This window comes from Cornus florida, unplaced genomic scaffold, assembly GCF_030987335.1.
Source record: "Cornus florida cultivar Cherokee Brave unplaced genomic scaffold, ASM3098733v1 CherokeeBrave_3.0.0_Hap2_Chr06, whole genome shotgun sequence".
NCBI lineage: Eukaryota > Viridiplantae > Streptophyta > Magnoliopsida > Cornales > Cornaceae > Cornus > Cornus florida.
Window position 1 is genome coordinate 103,425,421 of NW_026775576.1, and position 21,243 is coordinate 103,446,663.

Sequence of the window (21,243 nt, forward strand, 5' to 3'; positions counted from 1 at the left end):
TACTTCATTGGACATATATCGTGTCCATGTTCATAATGCATGTTTTATGCATGGTTTACTATCCAACTTGTATTAGACAAGTTCATGCAACAAGAAAGTTGATATGTATCATTTGCATTTGGAATAAAGAATAATATTTGGGTTCAAACTCAGGTTAACCTATTGATGTGGTCTAATAAATTGTGACAATTGTTAAAATTAAATTAGACATTGCCTAACTTTTATTTTTAGACATGTGTTTTAAATTATAATTTTTACTTTTGGACACTTATTTTAAAATTATTAGGTCACATTAGAAGGTTAGATGAAGTTCATCCAATATGAATTGAACTCAAGTATTGTTTTTAAAACTATATAAAAATAATAATAATAATTAATCCTTATTCCATTGTTACTTTTCAACTTTTTGCACTTCAAGTGAGTTAAGTTCAAGAAGACGCACAATATATATATATATATATATATATATATATAGTTGACGAAAAATAAAAATGGAATACGAATGCTTGAAAAATTGAAGGTTCGACTGTTTATTATTATTATTATTTCCTAAGGTTGAGCTTGAGAGAGAGATTGGATCTTGGTAGAGAAGATGGGCAGATACATAATGATGAGAAACCTTTTAGAACAGAACCATAATAAAGGGAAGATACAAAATACAAGTTGGATGGTAGAATGATTCACGTCTTCTACCTAGCTTCCAACAAAGTAATGGTTTCGATAACAATCTTGTCATGCATGAAGCCCCACCAATTAACAAAATAGCTAGCTAAGAAAATAATAATATATCATAACCAAATTAGTTTGGCCACCTTGACATGATTCATGATTTGATCAAATGGATGGGATATGAAAAGGGTCGATCAACCAAAATATATGCAATTTATAAATAAGTAAAAGAAACAAATAAATATATATATAACATGTCAGTACAATTTACTAAAAGAAAAGGTGGTAATAAAATCAAATTGGCTATTTGTGATTGATAAAAAGTTTAGCATTCATGTCTCACTTCGTTAAGCTCTGTGAATACACCAGGTCATTAGATAGTCCTGCCGTAACTGTTTCTATTTAATCGGAGTGAACTTAGATGGTCCCAATTCTATGTATAATTGGATTATATATAACTTATATATAAGCCCCATCACATGTTGATTGCCGTTTGGGAGAGCCTAAGTAAAAATTTACTATAATTGCAAATAATTATTACTTTCATCCGTCGGTCATCTCCAAATTATTTTTCTTTTATCATCTCCAATTTCTTTATAAGTTGCATGAAGAGGGCATTTTTGGTATTTCCTGATTTCTACCTTGAAGGCAACAAGTGACAGCCTAAAATATTAAAAAATGTGACTATTTCAAACTCCTTTTTGCCTTTTTCTTTTTAGATAAAATAAAGTTAAACTCGAAATTAATAAATTCACTACTATTAAAGAGAAAGATCTATAAACCCAGACGTTTGTGTAGTCAAATGCATCACCGTGGATTAGGATTTGATGGTAAACATTTTAATGATTTTATACAAACCACACTCTACTAACAGGACCAAACTAGCTAATATAACATTTGCTTTCTTATTTACCTATCAAGTAATATGATTTGCTTGGTTTGTAATTTTTAAAATAATTTTGAATTATATTTTTAAAAAATTATAAAAGACAATTCTTTAAAAATAAGTCTTTTTATAACTAAATTTTTAAAAAATTAAATCATGTAAAAAAATTTGTACTATTTTCAAAACTAAAAATAAAAAACTATTTTTAAAATTATAAACCAAACAAACCCAATATTTCTACTTACTGCCTTTTCTCTTATTTAATGTGATCAAAGTTGCACAATCTTCCCAAATAGAGGGATATCATTTGAATAATCCAGAGACTTGGGGAATACTGTCAAATTACTAACCAGACAAACTAGGAAGAAAATTAAATTCTGCTTTCCATGTCCTAAATACAGTAATAATTAATGAGGGCAGCTTGGTCAATTCAGCACAACTGCACAAATTACTGTCATGTCACACAAATTCCAAATAAGCTTTCAAACATCTTTTTCTTCCAAAACAAAACCCAGAAGCGATTACAAGAAAGATCCTCTTTCCGTTCAAAAAAGGAATGCTTATTGGGAATCTCATGAAAATTACAGATAATTTTGATCTGAAATTGTATATATATATCCACAACACACACACATATTTTTGAGTCATCTGTTGCTTACAAATCCAGTAGTATGGCCACCCTCAAAACCACCAAAAAACACCATAGACGCCTTAATAACCCCTTTCCTTCCACTTCAAGATCTCTCCCTTTTATACAGGGAACTCTGTACTTCAATCCCCAAACAGTCCCTTCACACCAGATCTTTAGTATTGGTGAGGATTTTCAGCTAGCTTGGAGATCCAAAAATGGTGGGTCTCTCTCAATTTCTCATCAATCTCAACCTACCAAGCCCATGTGGACCACCATCCCAGGGCAACCCTTTGTCTCTGCAGCAGAGGCCGAAACAGAGATAGAAGAAAGCAGGGGTTCATTTGTAATCAAGGACAGGAATGTTCGTTTGGTATGTAATCACCAAACAGTTGAAGAAATTAGAGTGATCGACCAATCTGATTGGAGTTCAGAAGCAAAATTCGACGACTTTCCTTCTTATGCGGAATTGAATCAGAAAATTGAATTGAAGGACACCCAATTCCCTGTTTTGCTAATAACAGGTTGGATTTTCTGTGTGAAAAAAAGGAAGAAATTTGAGAATTCTGGCATTCAAGAGACTTCACAATTGGTGGAGAAAGAATCTTCCACTTCTGCAAGGTATTGGGTTTTCTTTTCTCAGAAAGGAACTCACCAAATTGGGTTTCAAGTGAAGCTTGGCTCACCAAATGTTCATTTTCACCAAAGAACTCCTCCAAGAAGTAATAGAGTCTACCGTGGCTTTCTCAGGAAGATTGATCGAATTCAGGGACGTGGAGCTGGGTGGTGTGGCTTCTTTCCAAGGCGAAAAGGCTTCGCCACAATTTCATCATCAGAGGAAAATGTAGGAATGAAAGCTGCAAAATTTGCAGGTTTCAACAGGGTCTGTCTTACATATTCAAGTGAAAAAAATGAGAAATTCTATGGTTTTGGTGAGCAGTTCTCTCACATGGAATTTAAAGGCAAAAGGGTACCAATTTTTGTTCAAGAACAGGGGATTGGAAGAGGAGATCAACCAATTACTTTTGCTGCTAACTTGGTTAGCTACAGGTATTATGTTTGCAGCTAATTTGAATAAGTATAGGAAGACTAATTGCTATATCTTCAATTCATTAAAATGTTAACTAATCACTAGTCACTTTGTTACTTACAAAAACTGTGCTCCTCTAGTGCAGGGCTGCAGGCGATTGGAGTACAACTTATGCGCCTTCACCATTCTATATGACATCGAAGATGAGGTCTCTTTACCTTGAAGGATACAACTATTCCGTTTTCGATCTATCAAGGCATGACAGAGTTCAGATACAGGTAATGTAAATAAAACCAAAAAACATATCTTTTCATTATAAAATCACTAAAATGAATTTAGTGAAAATTAGTAGAACTAGTGAAGAATCTACATTAATCAAACAACACACACCAACAAAATTGGGTTTTGGGTAAAATGAAGACATTTATCCAGAAAAGCATAAGAATAAAATCTCTCTCTCAGTGATTGTAGTGACATTATTGCTCACTCAAATTGCATACTTGCTGTGTCTCATTTCTATATTCTGGGTAAGGTTGCAGGTATATGGAGATTCTATTCAAGGTAGGATATTGCATGGGAATGCACCTACTGAGTTCATTGAACACTTCACTGAAGTTATTGGGAGACCACCGGAGCTTCCTAAATGGATTATATCTGGTGCTGTGGTTGGGATGCAGGGGGGAACAGATTTTGTACACAACGTTTGGGATAAACTTCGAACCTATGATGTACCCCTTTCAGCATTCTGGTTGCAGGTAATGCATGCATTAACAGAGAAACATATAATCACTTTTTATGACATTTTTGTGTTTTCACCTTCATTTTAACAAAGAATTTGAAGATTATATAGTCCATCAACTTTAAGCTGTATCATTCACAGGGAAGGAATATATATATATATATATCTTGAAGCTGTATCAGATTTGTAACTTGCTCTTTCCAGAAACTAGTGAAATTTCAGGAAATAATTTTCACTTCAACAAAAAACTGATGTCGTGCTTGATATTCAAACATCTGCTAGTATATGGATAAACATATAAAAAAAGAACCAAAAATAACAAAGCCTCCATGCATAAAATCTCATTTGATTTCGTTTGAGTAGGACTGGGTGGGGCACAGGAAGACGGTGATTGGATCACAACTTTGGTGGAACTGGGAAGTGGATACAAGAAGGTATTGGGGATGGCAGGAACTACTTAAAGATCTCAGCGCTCAGCATATAAAAGTGATGACATACTGCAACCCTTGTCTAGCTCTGGTACTTATCTTTTCCTCTACCAATTTCCCACTATTTTCATGTTAAGTAACATTATGATGATTGCTTGGTTTTCATTGTTTGCACCATTAAAATACTGTATAAAGGAATTGATAAATTTTTTCTCAAAATGTTGGTATGAATTTGGAACCCCACAGACTTCTTTTCTTTTCATAGTAGTAAAACGATGTCAGAACTGTGTGCACAGATTTGTTGTGCTGTGAGTGGGGATAGATTGAGGAAATTGACTATGTTTCTTTCACTTGCAATGGCAGATGAATGAGAAGCCAGATAGAAGGAGAGACCTGTTTGAGGAAGCAAAGAAGTTGGACATCTTAGTGAAAGACAAGAATGGAGGGCCATACATGGTTCCTAACACAGCTTTTGATGTGGGAATGTTGGATCTGACACACCCGCGTACTGCAAGTTGGTTCAAGCAGATTTTACAAGAAATGGTGGACGATGGAGTCAGGGGATGGATGGCCGATTTTGGTGAAGGCCTGCCTGTGGATGCTTCCATCTATTCAGGTCAGATATTCAAACTTTTTTCTTGCAGAGTTATTATGCCACCTATGTAAGGCATACAGAACCACACCAGGACTCCTATAATGCAAGCAGTAGAAAAGCATAATCTGCTTGTACTTCCCAATTTCTTTCTCTGTGGACAAAATTTGTAAAGAAGGAATTTATCCAAAAAGGGTTAAAGTGGGAAGCTCTTGGTCACCAAGAAAAGCTAAAATATCAACACACCAGATGCTACTTATAATTTGAAAATTATGACAACTTCATTTGTACCTTTTTTTTTCTTTTAATATTTGGAATATTGTACTAGTTTCTATATCCAGAGCACAAAGAATGATAAATTGTTGCAAACTGACAATATTCAGACTATGGAAGTTCTTAAAAATAAATTATCTAGTTAATGGAGAGGTTAAATTTATTAAACTAATGGTGCCTACTTGAACCAGGACTTAACAAGCAAAAGTTATAGCCATTCTATGAAAGGGTTGAGCTGATTACATGGACCAAAAGTTCCAATACAATTAGTTTTCCCTTACTCCTCTAACCAAACAGGCATGAAAATACACATACAAAAACAAATACACAAATGTGCATGTGTGTGCGCACTTGCATATCTCTCTCTCTCTCTTTCTAGACATATATATTTATGTATCCCTCTCTCTATGTACTTGTACTTGTGCATGCTTCAATATGCATGGACATAGATTGTTCCCCTCTACCAGCATATGTCAGAGAAGGGCAAACTTCTACTAGACATTAATATAACTGTAATTCTAAGTATAACAAAATTAATCAGCATGACTTACTTTCCCTTTAGGTGAAGATCCTGTTTCTGCACACAACAGATACCCGGAGCTATGGGCCAAAATAAATCGGGAGTTTGTGGAAGAATGGAAAAGTACACGTATGGATAAGGAGAGGGAGGATCTGGAAGAGGCCTTGGTTTTCTTTATGCGGGCTGGTTTCAGAGATAGTCCCAAATGGGGCATGCTATTTTGGGAAGGGGATCAAATGGTAAGTTGGCAGGTTAATGATGGGATAAAGAGTGCTGTTGTTGGCTTGTTGAGCAGTGGACTTTCAGGGTATGCTTTTAACCACAGCGATATTGGAGGCTACTGTGCTGTAAACTTGCCTTTTCTTAAGAAGTATCAGAGAAGTGAAGAGTTGTTGTTGCGGTGGATGGAAGTAAATGCATTCACGACAGTTTTCCGGACCCATGAAGTAAGTTAAAAAGCTGGCACCTGAAAATGCATAAGCATATAACATTGAAGCATCATCCTCATCATGATCACTAACAATTCAAAAAGTTTAGGTTATTTTGACAATGGAAGGAACTTTAATGACGCATAGCTTATAAGTAATAATTTCTGGTGCTTGCTTTTAAGGGTATTCTATTGTGGTTACAATGAAACTATTACACAGCCATTTAACTTGGAAGTGAAATTCCTTTCTTATAACACCCAAAGTCCCTTTTGAGCGATCCCAAACAACAGAACATAATAAAATTTCATCTAGAAATTAGTTATATCTACAGGAAAATTCAAATTTTAACACGATTGTAAAATCTTTTGTAGAAGTTCAATATAAAGGCTTTCCATGGAAACTTATTCTTCCATTAAGCTACCAAAAGACACCTGCAACCAATTATGAAAAAAAAAAAAAAAAAAGAAGAAAAGAAAAGACACCTGTAACTTGCCCTACTTTCCCCTGAAACATGCTATTCATTTCCTTATAGGATCCAAGTTTGACATCCATGAACATATGCTTATTTTACTTTGGAAAAAAAATGTTTATTTTGCTATGTGAAATTTGGACTTTTTAAATGGCATTGATCCGTTTTTGAAAAAAACTATCCTGTGTCAATTTACATGTTTCTGATGTACATAATATCCTCGAAGCAGGGAAATAAACCATCCTGCAACAGTCAGTTCTACACAAACCACAGGACTTTATCACATTTTGCACGCTTTGCAAAAATTTATAAAGCTTGGAAGTTTTACAGGATCGAACTTGTTAAGGTAATGTCAGAACTTCATAGCATTAATACTCTTTGAAGCTAATAACACTGTAGTTTCAGTAAAGAACCTAATACCGTGTGTGATTTTCAAAACAGGAAGCTTCTCAAAAAGGCCTGCCTGTTTGCCGCCACCTATTTCTTCACCACCCAGAAGATGAGCATGTGCATAGCCTGAGTTATGAGCAATTTCTTGTTGGTACGGAAATCCTAGTGGTGCCTGTTCTTGACAAAGGCAAAAATAATGTTAAGGCCTATTTCCCAGTAGGAGAAAGTTGCTCATGGAAACATATTTGGACAGGAAAAATATATACGAAACAAGGTTCTGAAGCTTGGATAGAAGCTCCAGTTGGCTATCCTGCCATTTTTGTCAAGGCTGACTCTATTATCGGGGATACATTTTTGAAAAACCTCAGAGAATACAATATTTTGTAAAACAGTAAGACAGATTCTGTAGAAAATGTTATGGATTTGTCGACCATTTCAAGATTCTTGCACCACCACTTTACCGTATTAGACATTCAAATAGTATGTTCAATGATATAATTTCAATTTCTTGAATACATTGTGCTTATAAGAAAATCTTTTGTAGGCTTATTCATGGAGCTTTCTATTTTTCTTTCCCCCCTCCTTTTTTCCTCCTAAGAGTAAGACACAAAGACACTGTTTTCCCAACCAGGCATCGAAATCTGAACCTTCCTCTTTTGGTGTCACCAGGAAATACTAAAACTAACCACAGCTGGTGGCTAAGCTTATACATAGATTTAATACTATTCCAACTACACAGAAAAACGAATGGCATGATCCAATTAAACCTGAAGTTAAACATAAGTGAAATTGAAGGTGTTACAATTTTAAGTCCTTCTACATAAATCTCATATACAAATTATGTAATCCCATGCAGAGACAAAGAAGTTTCTAGCAAAGACCAGTTTATGATAACAGTTAATCAGTTAATTATGGCAGTGCAAAGACAGCATCTTCCCATTTTATTATAAGGTATCTGTTAGAGGGGTCTTGTCCCAGATCAGATCCGTATGGGAAGAGATTGGGTAAATATGGGCGAGTATGCAGCACTGCCCAATATCTTAAGCTTTGTCCTACCTGTTATAATTGGTATCAGAGTCACATCCAATCCTTGGATATTAGCTTTTGGGTAGCTGTGCAAGAACAAGCTTCTTCTAGGTCTTTCACATGCAATATAATTGAGAACAAAGCGGATGGATTTAGATTCTATTGCAACCAATTATATATTCTAGAAGAGGAATTTTTGTTGACAAAAGGTGTTAAAGGCATTATCCTGTTTATGATCTTCTCCTATATATGGCGCATATGTAGGAACCCCCAAATATCTTCCCCACCCAACGAACAGAAAGTTTAGAAAACACATTTGCATCAAATAGACCACATCGACATACTAACACAAAAATGAGACTAAGGAATGGGTTGAATAATTGACTAGTTTGAATCATATAAGAATGACTAATTAGGAATGTTTTTCTGGCCTTCTTCTGGGAAAGTTACATCTGAATTTTTTTATACATAGTCAAATAAACAGATTCTATAGTTTTCCACAGACCAAATCTGATAGAATCTACAAAAATCTACTCAGAATCAATTGCATTGGGTGAACTCTGATTTTATCAGCTTTCACGTCCCAAGACGAAGTTCAGTATCCTCAGGTTCCATCTGCTATTATTTTTACTCTTTTGTTGCATTTGGGAGCGTCGAATCAATGTTTTAAATTCGGGATGGTAGGATATTTAGTTCAAAGTTTTAACTAAATTTCTTCCAATTCCAAATCCAAATGCCAATTTGGTGCTGCCAAACATAACATTAAAAACTTTTCAATGCATACCCAAAATGTTCCCCTTCTCCAACATTACAATCCAAAGTTTTATCCCTCTAAAAAAACTGTTGAACTGTCTCCTAATATGCACATATAAAGAAGAGAAACCCAGCTTCAATGATAGATTTACCTCAAACTACAAATAAAAAAATGATTTTGGCAAAACCCAATAATAATAATTTGACCATAACATCCTCCCTAAGCCCAACAGATTTCAACTTATCGTGTGCTTAAGAAGCCTTTAGGGTGCAAAAACATGATCGGTTAAAACTTCATCCCACTTGATACTAGAAAGAACAAGTCCAGGAATGGTTATAGGATCTCCCACCATCTTGTTATCACATGAATGATTAATTTTCATTGTATGCCAAATTTTTCAATCCTCAAAAATAAAGGAAAGAAGATTATTTTACACTTTCCATTGCTTACAATTTTGGGAATAAAATTTTCTAGTAAATAAGTTAGCACCACTAAATAACGACGTACCAGCATTTTAACAAAAATAATATGCACCTAATTCTACCTTCTCTTTTCGGGGTATTTATTTTCTTTCAAAACGAAATGGATAGTTGATCATCAAAAGAATTAAACCAGCGTAATCTACATTGAAGAGAATAATAATACATTAAATTTCAACAATACAGAACCGTCTAAGCATATTATCAAACAATGCTTGTGCACTACCAAGTTGACTTATCTTGTTGCCCTAAACTGCCTGGTAATAAAAGCAGATATGATCAGAAAAAATAACCACAAAAAAATTAAATAATAGACTTGTAAGTTTTAGACTAATACGATTATGGAAAATCAGATAGTTACGAAGAATCACCAGACTTCCCGATCGCAGAATCAAATTTCTACACCATATAAAACCTCATTATTGTGGACTCAGTAAGAAAACAACGATCAAACATCAATGGATTAATGGGTTTTCTTTATTTAATTATATAAATATTTGAACTGTATCACAGTGAATAGCTAGAATAAGCATATTTGGACATCGATAGATGATAACGACCGATGGAGAGAACTGACCTTTATAAAAGTTGAAGAAATTGATATAGAAAGACGAACAAGAGCCTCGCAAAAATTGTAATGGGTTTCGGAGGATCAAGAAATGAAGAAAAAGTAGTTGGTGTTGCTTATGTATTGTTTATAGTTTTTGTAGTTCTCCATTTTAGTTGGCGTGTTGGAATGTTAACTGATTCGGATACATTGTTGGGATATTCTCTCAATAATGATTGCACATGTTGGCTGTCATTGGAAGTTTCGACCCATGCCATTTCCCAAGTAATTTTTTTTTTTTTAAATAAATAAATAGATTGATTTGTTTTCCGAAATTCGAGTAGTGGGGCCAACACTGTCCTCTCTCCTTTGTCTTTTTGGATTTTGAATTTAAACAATGTAGTAGAAGTGATTTTTACCTAAAAAAAAATATAGTAGAAGTGATTTTGATTGATTATTCATACATAATACAAGTAATGGAAGGATGATCCTTCTTCATCTTCTTCTTTTCTTTTTTTTCTTGTTTTTTAATGACCCATTATAAGCATTAAGTCTGCCAGTTTACCAAAACTAATTGGTGTAAAATTTATTTTTTTTAAAAAATATTAATACTTGGACTTATTTTTCAAGACTATATGTTTAATTTAAGGGTTTTATTCTCTTTGATATAAGAAATCTCTCCATTAGTTTTTCTCCAAGCATCTTCTAGCTAAATGACTAATGGATTCCATTCATTAGTTTTTCTCCGAGCATCTCTATCCTATCATCCAATTATCATAAACATGTCATGGCATCACTTTTGTTAAGATTTAGTGGTAAAGCCAGGATTTCAATTCAATGGTGCAGTGTAAAAAAAATCAACTAACATGATAAATATAGATTGTTCAAATCCAAGGGAGCAAAGGAGGGAAAAAAAAAAAAAGTAATCTTATATAGGATAATACTTGAGTCCTGCCTTATCAAGACAATTTTAGTCCTGTAAACTTAGTTGGCCTAATGAAAGGCTAATACCTCTCTTAACTTAAAAAAATACAAAACATGGGTTATATCCATTTACTTAGAATTAGACTGGATAGATCATTTCCTTTTTGTTTCTCTCTCCTCCCATGTGCATATGTTTCTATTTTTTTTTTTTTTGGTTTCATTCACATTATGCTCCCATCCTTGATTTTGGACGGTGTTCTATTCTTGGCAAGGATTGATTAAAAAAAAAAAAAAAATTTCTTGATTCACATTCTTGAAGCAGGTATATATATTCAAACATTATATTTTCCAATGCAACTTGTTTTTTCTTCTTCCAAATACCTTAAATCAAGTATGAGTTTTTTTGAATTTTTGTTCAAAATGAATTTTGGGTTTCTTTCCTTTCAAAAACAAAGGTGTCTGTTTGTTTCCTTTTCTTCTCATACTTATTTAGGTTTGTTTTCCATAAAAATAAAAATAAAAGAGGATATTCTTCTTATTTTTTTTCCTAAATGGTATTCTTCATTTTGATTAGATAAAAAATGTATTGATTGTTTTAGGGTGAAGTTTCATTCAATTATGTTATTTATTTATTTATATATATATATAGTTATGCTCTTTAGCAGAAGGGAAGAAACGTTCTATATAATTGTGATCTGATCATCACTTCTTCTTTTTCTTTTCTTTTTTAAAAAAATAAATAATAAAAAGGTAAAGTGAAAAGGCTTTTTCTTCAAATTCTAACCTTCAAGGAAAGAACAAGAATTCATTGTAATTCATAAACCGAAAAAATAATAAATCTTACATCTTTTAGCACCTCCATTGCTATTCTATAAATTCTGCAGTATGTGGTGAGGGCAAGACCTAGGAACACGGGAGCATGATGTGAGAGAAACAAAAAAAAATTGGATACACAGGGAAGAGAAACAAAAATGAAATGAATGATATAAGGCAGGACTTAAGCATTATCCATATAGGATTATATTACCGTGGGCGTGGCCAAGCAGGGGCCACATGCACCCCTTGGGCGTAGATTGACTCCACCCGTGTTAAGATTTAACTATGCATGTAACCGTATAATTCATGTTTGTGCCAATGTGCCGTATTCATAACCGTTGGTAAAATACTTTGAGAGAAAAATTAATGGAGATGATCTAAATCCTTATAAATGAATATTTATGTTAAAGCAATGCAAGTTACAAGGTAACTATTATTATTTTTATTTAAATAAATTTCACACCACAATAGACATTTACTTCAACTTCAATTCAAATTTTTTTTTTTTTTTTTTTCATAATTAACTTCAATTCAATTCAATTGCGAATCTTTACATCAGTTTTCTAGTTTAATGATAGAGTTATAATATGAAATAAATCTAAATAGATGCATAGGTGGAAATTTATTTTGGTCATGGCTCGGTCTAAATATAGAAAAGGCTAGTTAATTAGACGATCGAGGTCTCTGTCATTATGTACTCTGGCAAGGGCCACCATTTTGGTGGGTCCAAATAGAGTTTTTCATTCATTTTATGTTGAACAACTTGCACGATAATAAGATAATATAATTTTCTAAGAAATATAATAAATATAATTTTTTTGATAATATTTATGTTTTAATGAATTCATTATTTTGTAATAAAAAATAGACTAGGAGTTCTTGCACAGATCTAAAAAATTGATTAATATTTCATATTCGCATTTGCTCCTCCATTTAGGCTCAAAAACCCAATATCTGCTTTAAAAAGGAGGGCTTGGACCTGGGCTATTAGCCCATTTGGTACCTTAAAAAGAGATTGAGATAGTTAAAAGATAGACTTTTGCCGGTTTACGGACAGTTTTGAGGCTTTTGCCCTCAATAAAATGGTTTTTTTTTTTTTTTTTTTTTTTTATGACAAAAATGTTAGAGGTTAGTGATTAGAGAGGAGATGAATGGTGCAAGCAGGGGCGGACCCAAAACCTCTTGTTTGGGGGGACAAAATTAGAGCAAAAATCAAAACTCATAATCACAGTACAATAATAGGTATTGTCAAAACAAAAAAAATTCAAAACCAAAAATATAGAACAAAAATCACATTAACAATATATGGCTAGGTCAGTTAAAAGAAAATAAAAAGAAATTAAGAAAAAACCATACCTATGTTCAAATCATCTTGCTAATGATCTTGGAGATGAATGTGCTTCTGGAAAATTTTAAATCTGTATTTGGTTTAGTAATTTTTCCTACTTTTCTCAAGCATTTATAATAGTTAATGTTTCCATTAAATGGGTATGGGTAGGTATTGGCAGTGTGAGTGTTGAGCAACTAAGGGTTGGCTTGCATTGAATTATTTAACTTGTTTGGTGAGTAGAGTGGTACTTCAAGTACCTATTTGGTAGTGACCAGTCTGTAAAATGGTTGAGTAAAATGGTTATAAAGACTCATATGACATCTTAGTTTTGATTTTATATATGCAAATATACCATAGATATTTGGTATATACAATGCGTAACTACTCTCTAATCCTAGGCCATAAAATAAAATCTTATTGGACAATATAGTGTATATTGGTTTGGGGGGCCGGCCGAGTACTTAGTGAGCTTGTTAAAAAAACCCCACGCATAATTTAAAAATGCAAGTCCAACCCAAATATTTTCAGGTTGGGCTGGGCTAACCCACTCAACTTGCACCCCTACCTTGGGATGCCATTTGTAATTCACTCAATTTGTTTTCTTCTATCTCCCTCTCTAGACTTGAACCCAACTTAAGTAGGTTTAAGCCATAGGTCAAATGATCCAAGCCACTTATACCATAATCTAATTTCACCGAGCCATATTAAAATTGGTCCGAACCATTTGTTTCGGATTGCACCCAATTCAGCATTTATATAGTATAGATGCATTTTTTAGTCAGAGAGAGAACTACACAGAGGAGATTCGTCGTATCTACGAGTTTGTAGTGCTGCTATTGGTGGATGTAGACCGTTGTATCCTAGGAGACAAGCGTCACAAAGTCCGTCAACACCATACCGTAAATTGTCTTAAAGACATAATATTCAATACTAGCCTCGTTCTAGATTCTTTATTTATTATTATTATTTTATTATTTTAATTTACATGTTTAATTAAATACAGAGTTATATATTTAATTAATTATTTTTTAACATATTATTAATTATCTCATGCAATATTAATATAAGATTAATTATATCTTAAATGTCATTTGAAACATATATTTTCCAACATTATCTCCCTGTATTATCATTTTTATCTTTCCACCCTTTCTATCTCATTTCCATGATTCTCTCTTCACCCTGATTCTCTCTCTCTCTCTCTCTCTCTCTCTCTCTATATATATATATATATATATATATTATTTTTTTTTTTTGTTATAAATCTTCCCTTCCTATCTCTTCTCCTTTTTTTCTCTCACCCTGTTTCTCTCCCTCTCCTCTCCTTTTCTTCCTCGTACGTTTTTTCTCTTTTTTTTTTCTTTTTTTTTTTTTTTTTGTTGTAATAACTCTCAAAATAAATTATACAGTGACTTTAAAAAAAAAAAAAAAAATTGTAAAGCTCGAGACCAAAAAATTAATAAATTTAATATATAAAAAAATTATATACTTTTTGGTATTCTAACAATTAAAATAATTTGACAATTTATGTCTAAAAATATATAAATAATTAGAGTGGGTATGTGTTAACTTATTCATTTAACACTCAAATTTTTTTTATGATCCATAATAATTAAGTTGATAATAAATTATTAACTTATTTTTGATTCACACATTCATAGTCAATCCAAAATACATTGAACCTTCCCGATTACCACGCCGAATCAAAATGCATGGGATATTGGCATTTAATTTCCTATCGAACAGTGCATATATACACAGTGAACTTCAAAAGTAATTGATCCATTTTCTAGGCATACAAACAGCAACCACTCATTCATAAAATTTCACTTTCCACAATGAACAATGATCGAATTGTGGGGACCCACACTACATGTACGTTTCCTTTAATGGGTCTAAAACTAGGTAGGAATCATCTTCCTAATTTGGCTACTTATGCTGGTGGACATGAGAATCCTCCAGAACATGAGTAATTTACTTAATAACTGTGTATATAATAATTATTTTCTTCTTTCATCTTAAGGATTTGAGCAAAAATATAACGTCCTTTTGCTTAGTTAAAAATAAAAAATTTAATTATAAAAATATCTATTTTTATAAAACTATCTTGAAGATAACCTCTATCATGAAAAAAAAAATAATAATAAAAATAAAATAAAAATAAAAACACTAAGAAGAAGAGGAAGTTGTGATACTCATCATCAATGCAATTTGAGATTGGTATTTTCAATCCACCGGTAAGTGATTAGCAGAGATAGGACTCTCAACTTTTCTTTTGAAGAGTAAAAATTATTTCATTCGAATTAATGTCCATTATACTATATAATTAGAAATTAGGGTAATTTCATGATTAAAATTTGCAGTTTTTCTTTTGTTTTCTTTTCTTTAAAGTAAATTGTTCCATTAAAACCTCGAATCCTCAATCATCTCTAATAAGGAAAAAGAAAAGATCAACTGCAGACAAGGTAAAGTTTTGGAAGAAAATCTTATAGAAATCCTACTCTTTTGTGAACAAAATATGCATATGTAGATGTAGACAAATACGTATTTTCTGTTGAACACAACAAAGAACAAGTTGATGATTGTGCAATTAAGATTGTGCCACTTGTGAAACAAAAATGTTATGCTCACGGTAGTCCAATTCGGTGCAAACAACTCGGTAACAGGGCAGGTCCGGCAGGCCCACCAATTTTGGTTTGGGGGCGGCAAATTAGTAACACGGAAATACAACTTTAAAAGAAAAATAAATAAATAAATTATAATGTCTTACATACTGTTCTTTAGTAGAAGGTCTAGTAAATATTTTTAATATACAAAAATCTAATATTATGTTGCCCATAAACAAAAAGGTACTGGTATTTCATAATCTACAATGGACCCATCGACTTGACATCTTATTAAACTATAAAAAAAAAAAATGGACTAAAAAAAAAACAATTTGTCATATATCTAGTTATATACCAAACAAATTGAAATACATATCTATTATTAAAATTGTGTCTAAGCGATCTTTTAAAGAATAAAAATCATCAAATTTTTAAAATTAAATATCTATTATATATAATTTCATAAATTTTATGGTGAGGGTAAGCATAATTTTCATAAACTTTGAGGGGCCATGGCCCCTCTTGGTCCCTTAATAGACTCGTCAATTCAATCCTATTATTTGGTGGAGTAAGTATTTGATTTTCTTGTGTGTATCATAAATTGTCTATATTATACACGTATAATCACATATGATAATTATATACAAACATATTGTATAAACTCCCCATTTGGTGCAATCACCAACGTTTGTGGTGTAACGATCGTTTTAGTACTCCATACTAAAAAAATATCACGCTCATTATAATAGCTAACTATGCATGGGATTTTATTGCCATCCGTGGAAAAACTATCCGGAGGAGATTGTGATATAAATTGACCATTCGAGATTTTTATCATTTTGCCACAAATTTTCTAAGTCATTTCAATCACTAGGTGAAATGATTAAAAGTTCACATTTAAATGTGAAATGAGGACTTATATATAAACATTTTATAAAAAATAATCAAATATTAACTATGTATACATGTAAGTGTAATGAAGGATATTATAGGGCCTCTCCTCAATAGCATATTATCTTACTTAAATGTTTGTTTAGTGCACATGAATGGAATGAAATATAGATGAGAATGAAATGAGAATGAGAATGATCATTCTCATTTTATTATTTGATTACAAATATAAAATATATAAAAATTAGAAAAGAATGAATTTCAAATTAAATTATTTAAAATGTCCCTATTAGTGACAAATCATTTAAGTTGACAAAATAACATTCTTCTACAAAACCTTTTTAAAAAAAAAATGGTGGCAGTGGTTGATGACGGTGGCGACAGTGGTGGAGACTACAATGAGAATGAATTAAAGATTTTGTTTTACAATATTTGAACTTTCAGGAGTACCATTGAAATGATCCTAAGTTAACTAAATTTTTTTTAGAAGTTTCACATGACACAAGTTAAAATTAGGAGGGAAAAAAAAAAAAAAAAAAAAGATACGAAGAAAAAAAAATATTAAAATTTAACAAAATAACTTATTCATTAATTTTTGACAAGTTATTTTACATGTCCAGTCCAATGAACTCGACTTTAATCTCGACGTAGACCTTTGTCAAACACCAATAAAGTAAAAATAAAAAAATATTTTATTTAAAAAAAAAAAATATTTTCTAAAAAAAATATTTTACGTCGAAACAAACAAGCCTTGAGCTCTCTAATGTAGGATCAATATGCAAATGTTCTGAATATTTTTTTGGAAAGTGTCAGACGTTAACTAATTAGTAAAGCAGTCAACTCTCGGTATTTGAGTTTCGTTTTTAAATATATATATATATATATATATATATATATATATATTTATTGAATTTTGATTTAATATGTAACTGACATCTAAAAAATACTAGTAAAAATAAAATTACACACACCCACGCGTTCCGTACAACGAAATGCGGAATCATGCCATTTCATGATACCAATTGCCACTTGCCGCTTGATCTTTCAATTCAAGCCAACTCAGACAATTATGAGCCATGGTATAAAATCCAACTCAGCGCGAACAGTGACGTAGATAGATGACGTCATTTAATGACGTTTTCGCAGCGTCACGACTTCAAGACAGGGTTCCCAGGCAGCCACGTATTCGATTTATACACGGTTGGGGGTAAAGCTTATCTTATCTCACGTTTAGATCGAGCGCGTAAGCATCACGTACACTATTAATTCAAGTTAACTTCTGTGCATATTCTTTTTTTTACTCCCAATGCGAACTTGTGTAAATCACTTTGAGTGGTGAATGTGATCCTTTAAGTGGTTTACACAGTTTTTAAGTTTGAATTGAAAATTTATAACTCAACTTCAATTCAAATTGGAGTTGGACAACAGCAACATCACATACAAGACTAATTAGAGCATAATTTTTTAATTTAATGTAAGACGAGTTCATCGTATAATGAATTTGCGCAGAAACATGAATGATTAAAGCACAATCTTTGAGGTTAAAGTATATCACTATTGATTTTCCGTTTTTTTAAGGAAAAATATGTGCACACACCCACATCTTTTTCTATTATTATTATTATTATCAACAATCCCTCGTCACCATCAATCTGAGCCTCATTAATCAGACCAACCTAATTAGCCAAACCAAAAATGAGCATGGGCAACATGAGCAACCAGAGCACAATTTCTTTGGAGTTTAAATATTCTTGTTATTATTGTTTGATCTCACGGCGCGCGTCTAACTCGTCCAAGTTGCACCTTTACTTGTCATTAATTTTCACGATAGATCTAACCGGTCGGGCCAAGTTACACATTTACTTGTCAGTAATTTTCATGGTACGTCTAATCAAGCCAGGTTACACATTTATTTGTTAGTAATTTTCATTTGTTGTACAAGTATGTCCATTTCTCTCTCCCCCCATTTTTTCTCCCTAGAACATTAACAGCTAGTTTTCCACTACCAGCGTTTTTTTCCCGCAGAAGTGAACCCTTTTGAGAATATTGAGGTCATCTCTCTCTTATAACATGGACAAATCACAGTGTGTACATCAGAAGAAGGCAACCAAACAGACCAAAACCAAGAAAAAACCTGTCAAGGTTGTGTATATCTCTAACCCCATGAAGGTCAAGACTAGTGCTTCAGAATTCAGAGCCTTGGTGCAAGAACTCACCGGCCAAAACGCCGATAAGCCGGATCCATCTAGGTATGTGGCGATTGATGACGTTGCTGATCATCAAACGGTCACGGATGATGAGGCTATACAAGTCCCTACAGTGGACCCTGGCAGCAATGAGCTACCTAATAGGTCTGATCTTCCATTTGAGCCGTATGATGATGTTTTTACTCCTCAGATGCTAGAGAATTTAACAGGTTTGTTGCCATCCAGCTTGTTGTACGAGTCTTTTTCGTATTGATGTGCTTACAAGCCTTGATGTGATGATGTTAATTTGAATTAAGCCATGTTAGGCCTAGGGTTAATGTGTTATATGTATCATGTTAAACATGTTGTATGTAACTTTCTAATATGCTTTGTTTATTCATATTAATTTCCTATATATGTTTTATTTGAACTGAATCGGGGTTACAATTACTATTCCAGTATATGTCTTTGCCATTGAAGATCTAGCTAGCTAGCTAGGATGTGTTTGGAAACAGTTGCATTGGTATTATTATATAATCTCCCTTCTTCGATCCATTGCTTTGGGAACTGAAACCCCAAAGTCACTGTAACAAAGGTAAATCAGTAAAATTAATAGATATAACGGTATATGTTATAACTAATACAATCTATCTTTAAGTTGGTCTCAAATTGATTTATCAGAAGAAAATATATATATATAAGTTGGGCTGAAATTGAACCAAAAAGAAGGGAACCCAATACATTCTTAGTGACAAAAGCAAAACAGATCTGGTCATGCTAAAGAAAGACTTTAGCATGACCAGATCGACGTACTGAAATCAAACACGTCCTTAATTAATTAATTGTGGTTACAATATACATTGACGTACGGCTGTGAAAAATGAGGATGTCAAACAAAAGGAGAATCGGTGGTGGAAATTAATTTCTACTTTCCAAAAAAGAAGATATTCATGAGATGAAGATATATATCAAGAGAGGGTGTGTTTGGTCCACACTAAAAAAGGAAATGGTCGTTCTTTAGTTCTTTTAGCTAACAATTTAAGGCTAGAAAGTCTATTTGGCGAACCAATGTAGCCATAGTCAAAAGTCAAAATAAACATAAACACGGTGGTTTTACAAAATCTTAGATCTAGTTAATACTTAAAATGCAGTAGAAAAATCAGAATGTATTTGATTTCACACGAATGCTTCATTTTTTTCTCACATAATGGGAAAAAAGAAAGTACTTGCTGCCAACTACTGTAATTAATAATTATTATTTGGTACTTTTTTAATACATTTTGGTGTAAGTTAATATATATAGCAGCCAACTTTGGCAAGGTAAAATAAGAAAGATTTTATCGGACAAAAATAAAAATAAATAAATAAATAAAAGCTAAGATAAAAAAGAAAAATATCTTAAATTTATCAAAGCTTGTGTTTTCAATGGTACTTAACGTTTATAGGTTATTAATTTTTACCAATATTGATGGGGATAGTTCCGGCCCGTACTCGGGAAGCATTGGCTACTCACTTGTGTGTGTGTGTGTGTGTGAGAGAGAGAGAGAGCATTCACTTATCTGCGTTTCATGTTCAAAATGAATCCTTATTTTCCTTTTCTTTTTTTTTATTCTTCCTCTTTTTTTTCCGGCTTATGTTCAGTCACTAAATGGTACTGTACTATATATATATATATATATAGGGAGAGAGAGAGAGAGGACATTTTTTTCTCCCTCTGTCCTAGATTCATGCATTTATTTGCAGTTTCTCGGAGTCCACTGTTTCAACTGTAGCAATTTATACATATAAATGGATCAACTATTATGGTTAATATTTGTTTCATCGATATAATTACTTTTACTTGCCCAAGAAAACTAATAGTCTAATATTGTTAAACATCATCAAACATAAGCAAGTTGAAAAAGTATCATTCTAGTGAATATCTTATAGCTGCTAGCTGTTGAGACTGAACTAAGGTAAAATTATGTTATTAGATCTTGGGTAGAAAAATTTTAAATATATATAATCACGTACATATCATTTAAATTCAAGTGTTTGAAAATGAAGCATCAATATTTGAAAATAAGATTTATTTATTTTGAAAATGAATGACGTACAAAATAATAAATTTATAATTAGCATTCTCGGGGTAAGAATATTGCATTCTCAAGAAAATAAGTGTAACATTTACAAAATAATAGTGTAATTGAATTTTTAAAATCACTTACAAACTACAAACAAAGTACAAATGAAGATTATCCAATATATGGGTATTGTATGATATAACGTGGATTCCACGGGAATGTATCCATTTAGTCACTGTGTTTTTGCATTGATTAGTCAGCCAACATTTTCGATTAGATTGCTTGATTGCTTTTGGACTTGGTATTGTATATGTTGTATGTGTTGTCTGGTTTGAGATTTTCACTTGTTCCTTTTGGTTGTTGGTTTATTTGATTCCATCGACTGTAGATGGTGTTTGTTTGGACATGTCAGCTTAATTCATCAATAGATACTGTAAGTTCATTACCATGTTTATATCTTCATATCAATTAGAATTGCTTTAATTATTACTGGTTAGAGACGTAATTAATTAGATACGACCCATGAGTCACTTAGTTGTCAAAAAAAAAAAAAAACAAAAACAAAAAGG

The 21,243-nt window shown here is 32.4% G+C and overlaps 2 protein-coding genes and 1 long non-coding RNA gene across 3 annotated transcripts; 2 read left to right on the top strand and 1 right to left on the bottom strand.

The window, feature by feature from the left end:
• Positions 1 to 2,024: 2,024 nt before the first annotated feature.
• Positions 2,025 to 7,605, top strand: LOC132313526 (uncharacterized). Its single transcript, XM_059812324.1, has 8 exons — positions 2,025 to 3,233; positions 3,359 to 3,491; positions 3,753 to 3,968; positions 4,316 to 4,471; positions 4,744 to 4,996; positions 5,808 to 6,211; positions 6,892 to 7,008; positions 7,104 to 7,605. Exons 1-8 carry the CDS (start codon positions 2,227 to 2,229, stop codon positions 7,437 to 7,439), a joined length of 2,622 nt encoding a protein of 873 aa, XP_059668307.1. The 5' UTR covers positions 2,025 to 2,226; the 3' UTR covers positions 7,440 to 7,605.
• Positions 6,105 to 10,271, bottom strand: LOC132313528 (uncharacterized). The gene is made up of 3 exons (XR_009483435.1): positions 9,889 to 10,271; positions 7,083 to 7,224; positions 6,105 to 6,231 (listed from the first exon to the last, which is right to left on the bottom strand). It is a non-coding gene; the product is annotated as an uncharacterized LOC132313528 (long non-coding RNA).
• An 8,069-nt stretch (positions 10,272 to 18,340) lies between these two features.
• LOC132313531 (sigma factor binding protein 2, chloroplastic-like) lies at positions 18,341 to 19,046 on the top strand. Its single transcript, XM_059812331.1, has one exon. The coding sequence runs from the start codon at positions 18,496 to 18,498 to the stop codon at positions 18,883 to 18,885; it is 390 nt and encodes a 129-aa protein (XP_059668314.1). The 5' UTR covers positions 18,341 to 18,495; the 3' UTR covers positions 18,886 to 19,046.
• The last annotated feature ends 2,197 nt before the right edge of the window (positions 19,047 to 21,243 follow it).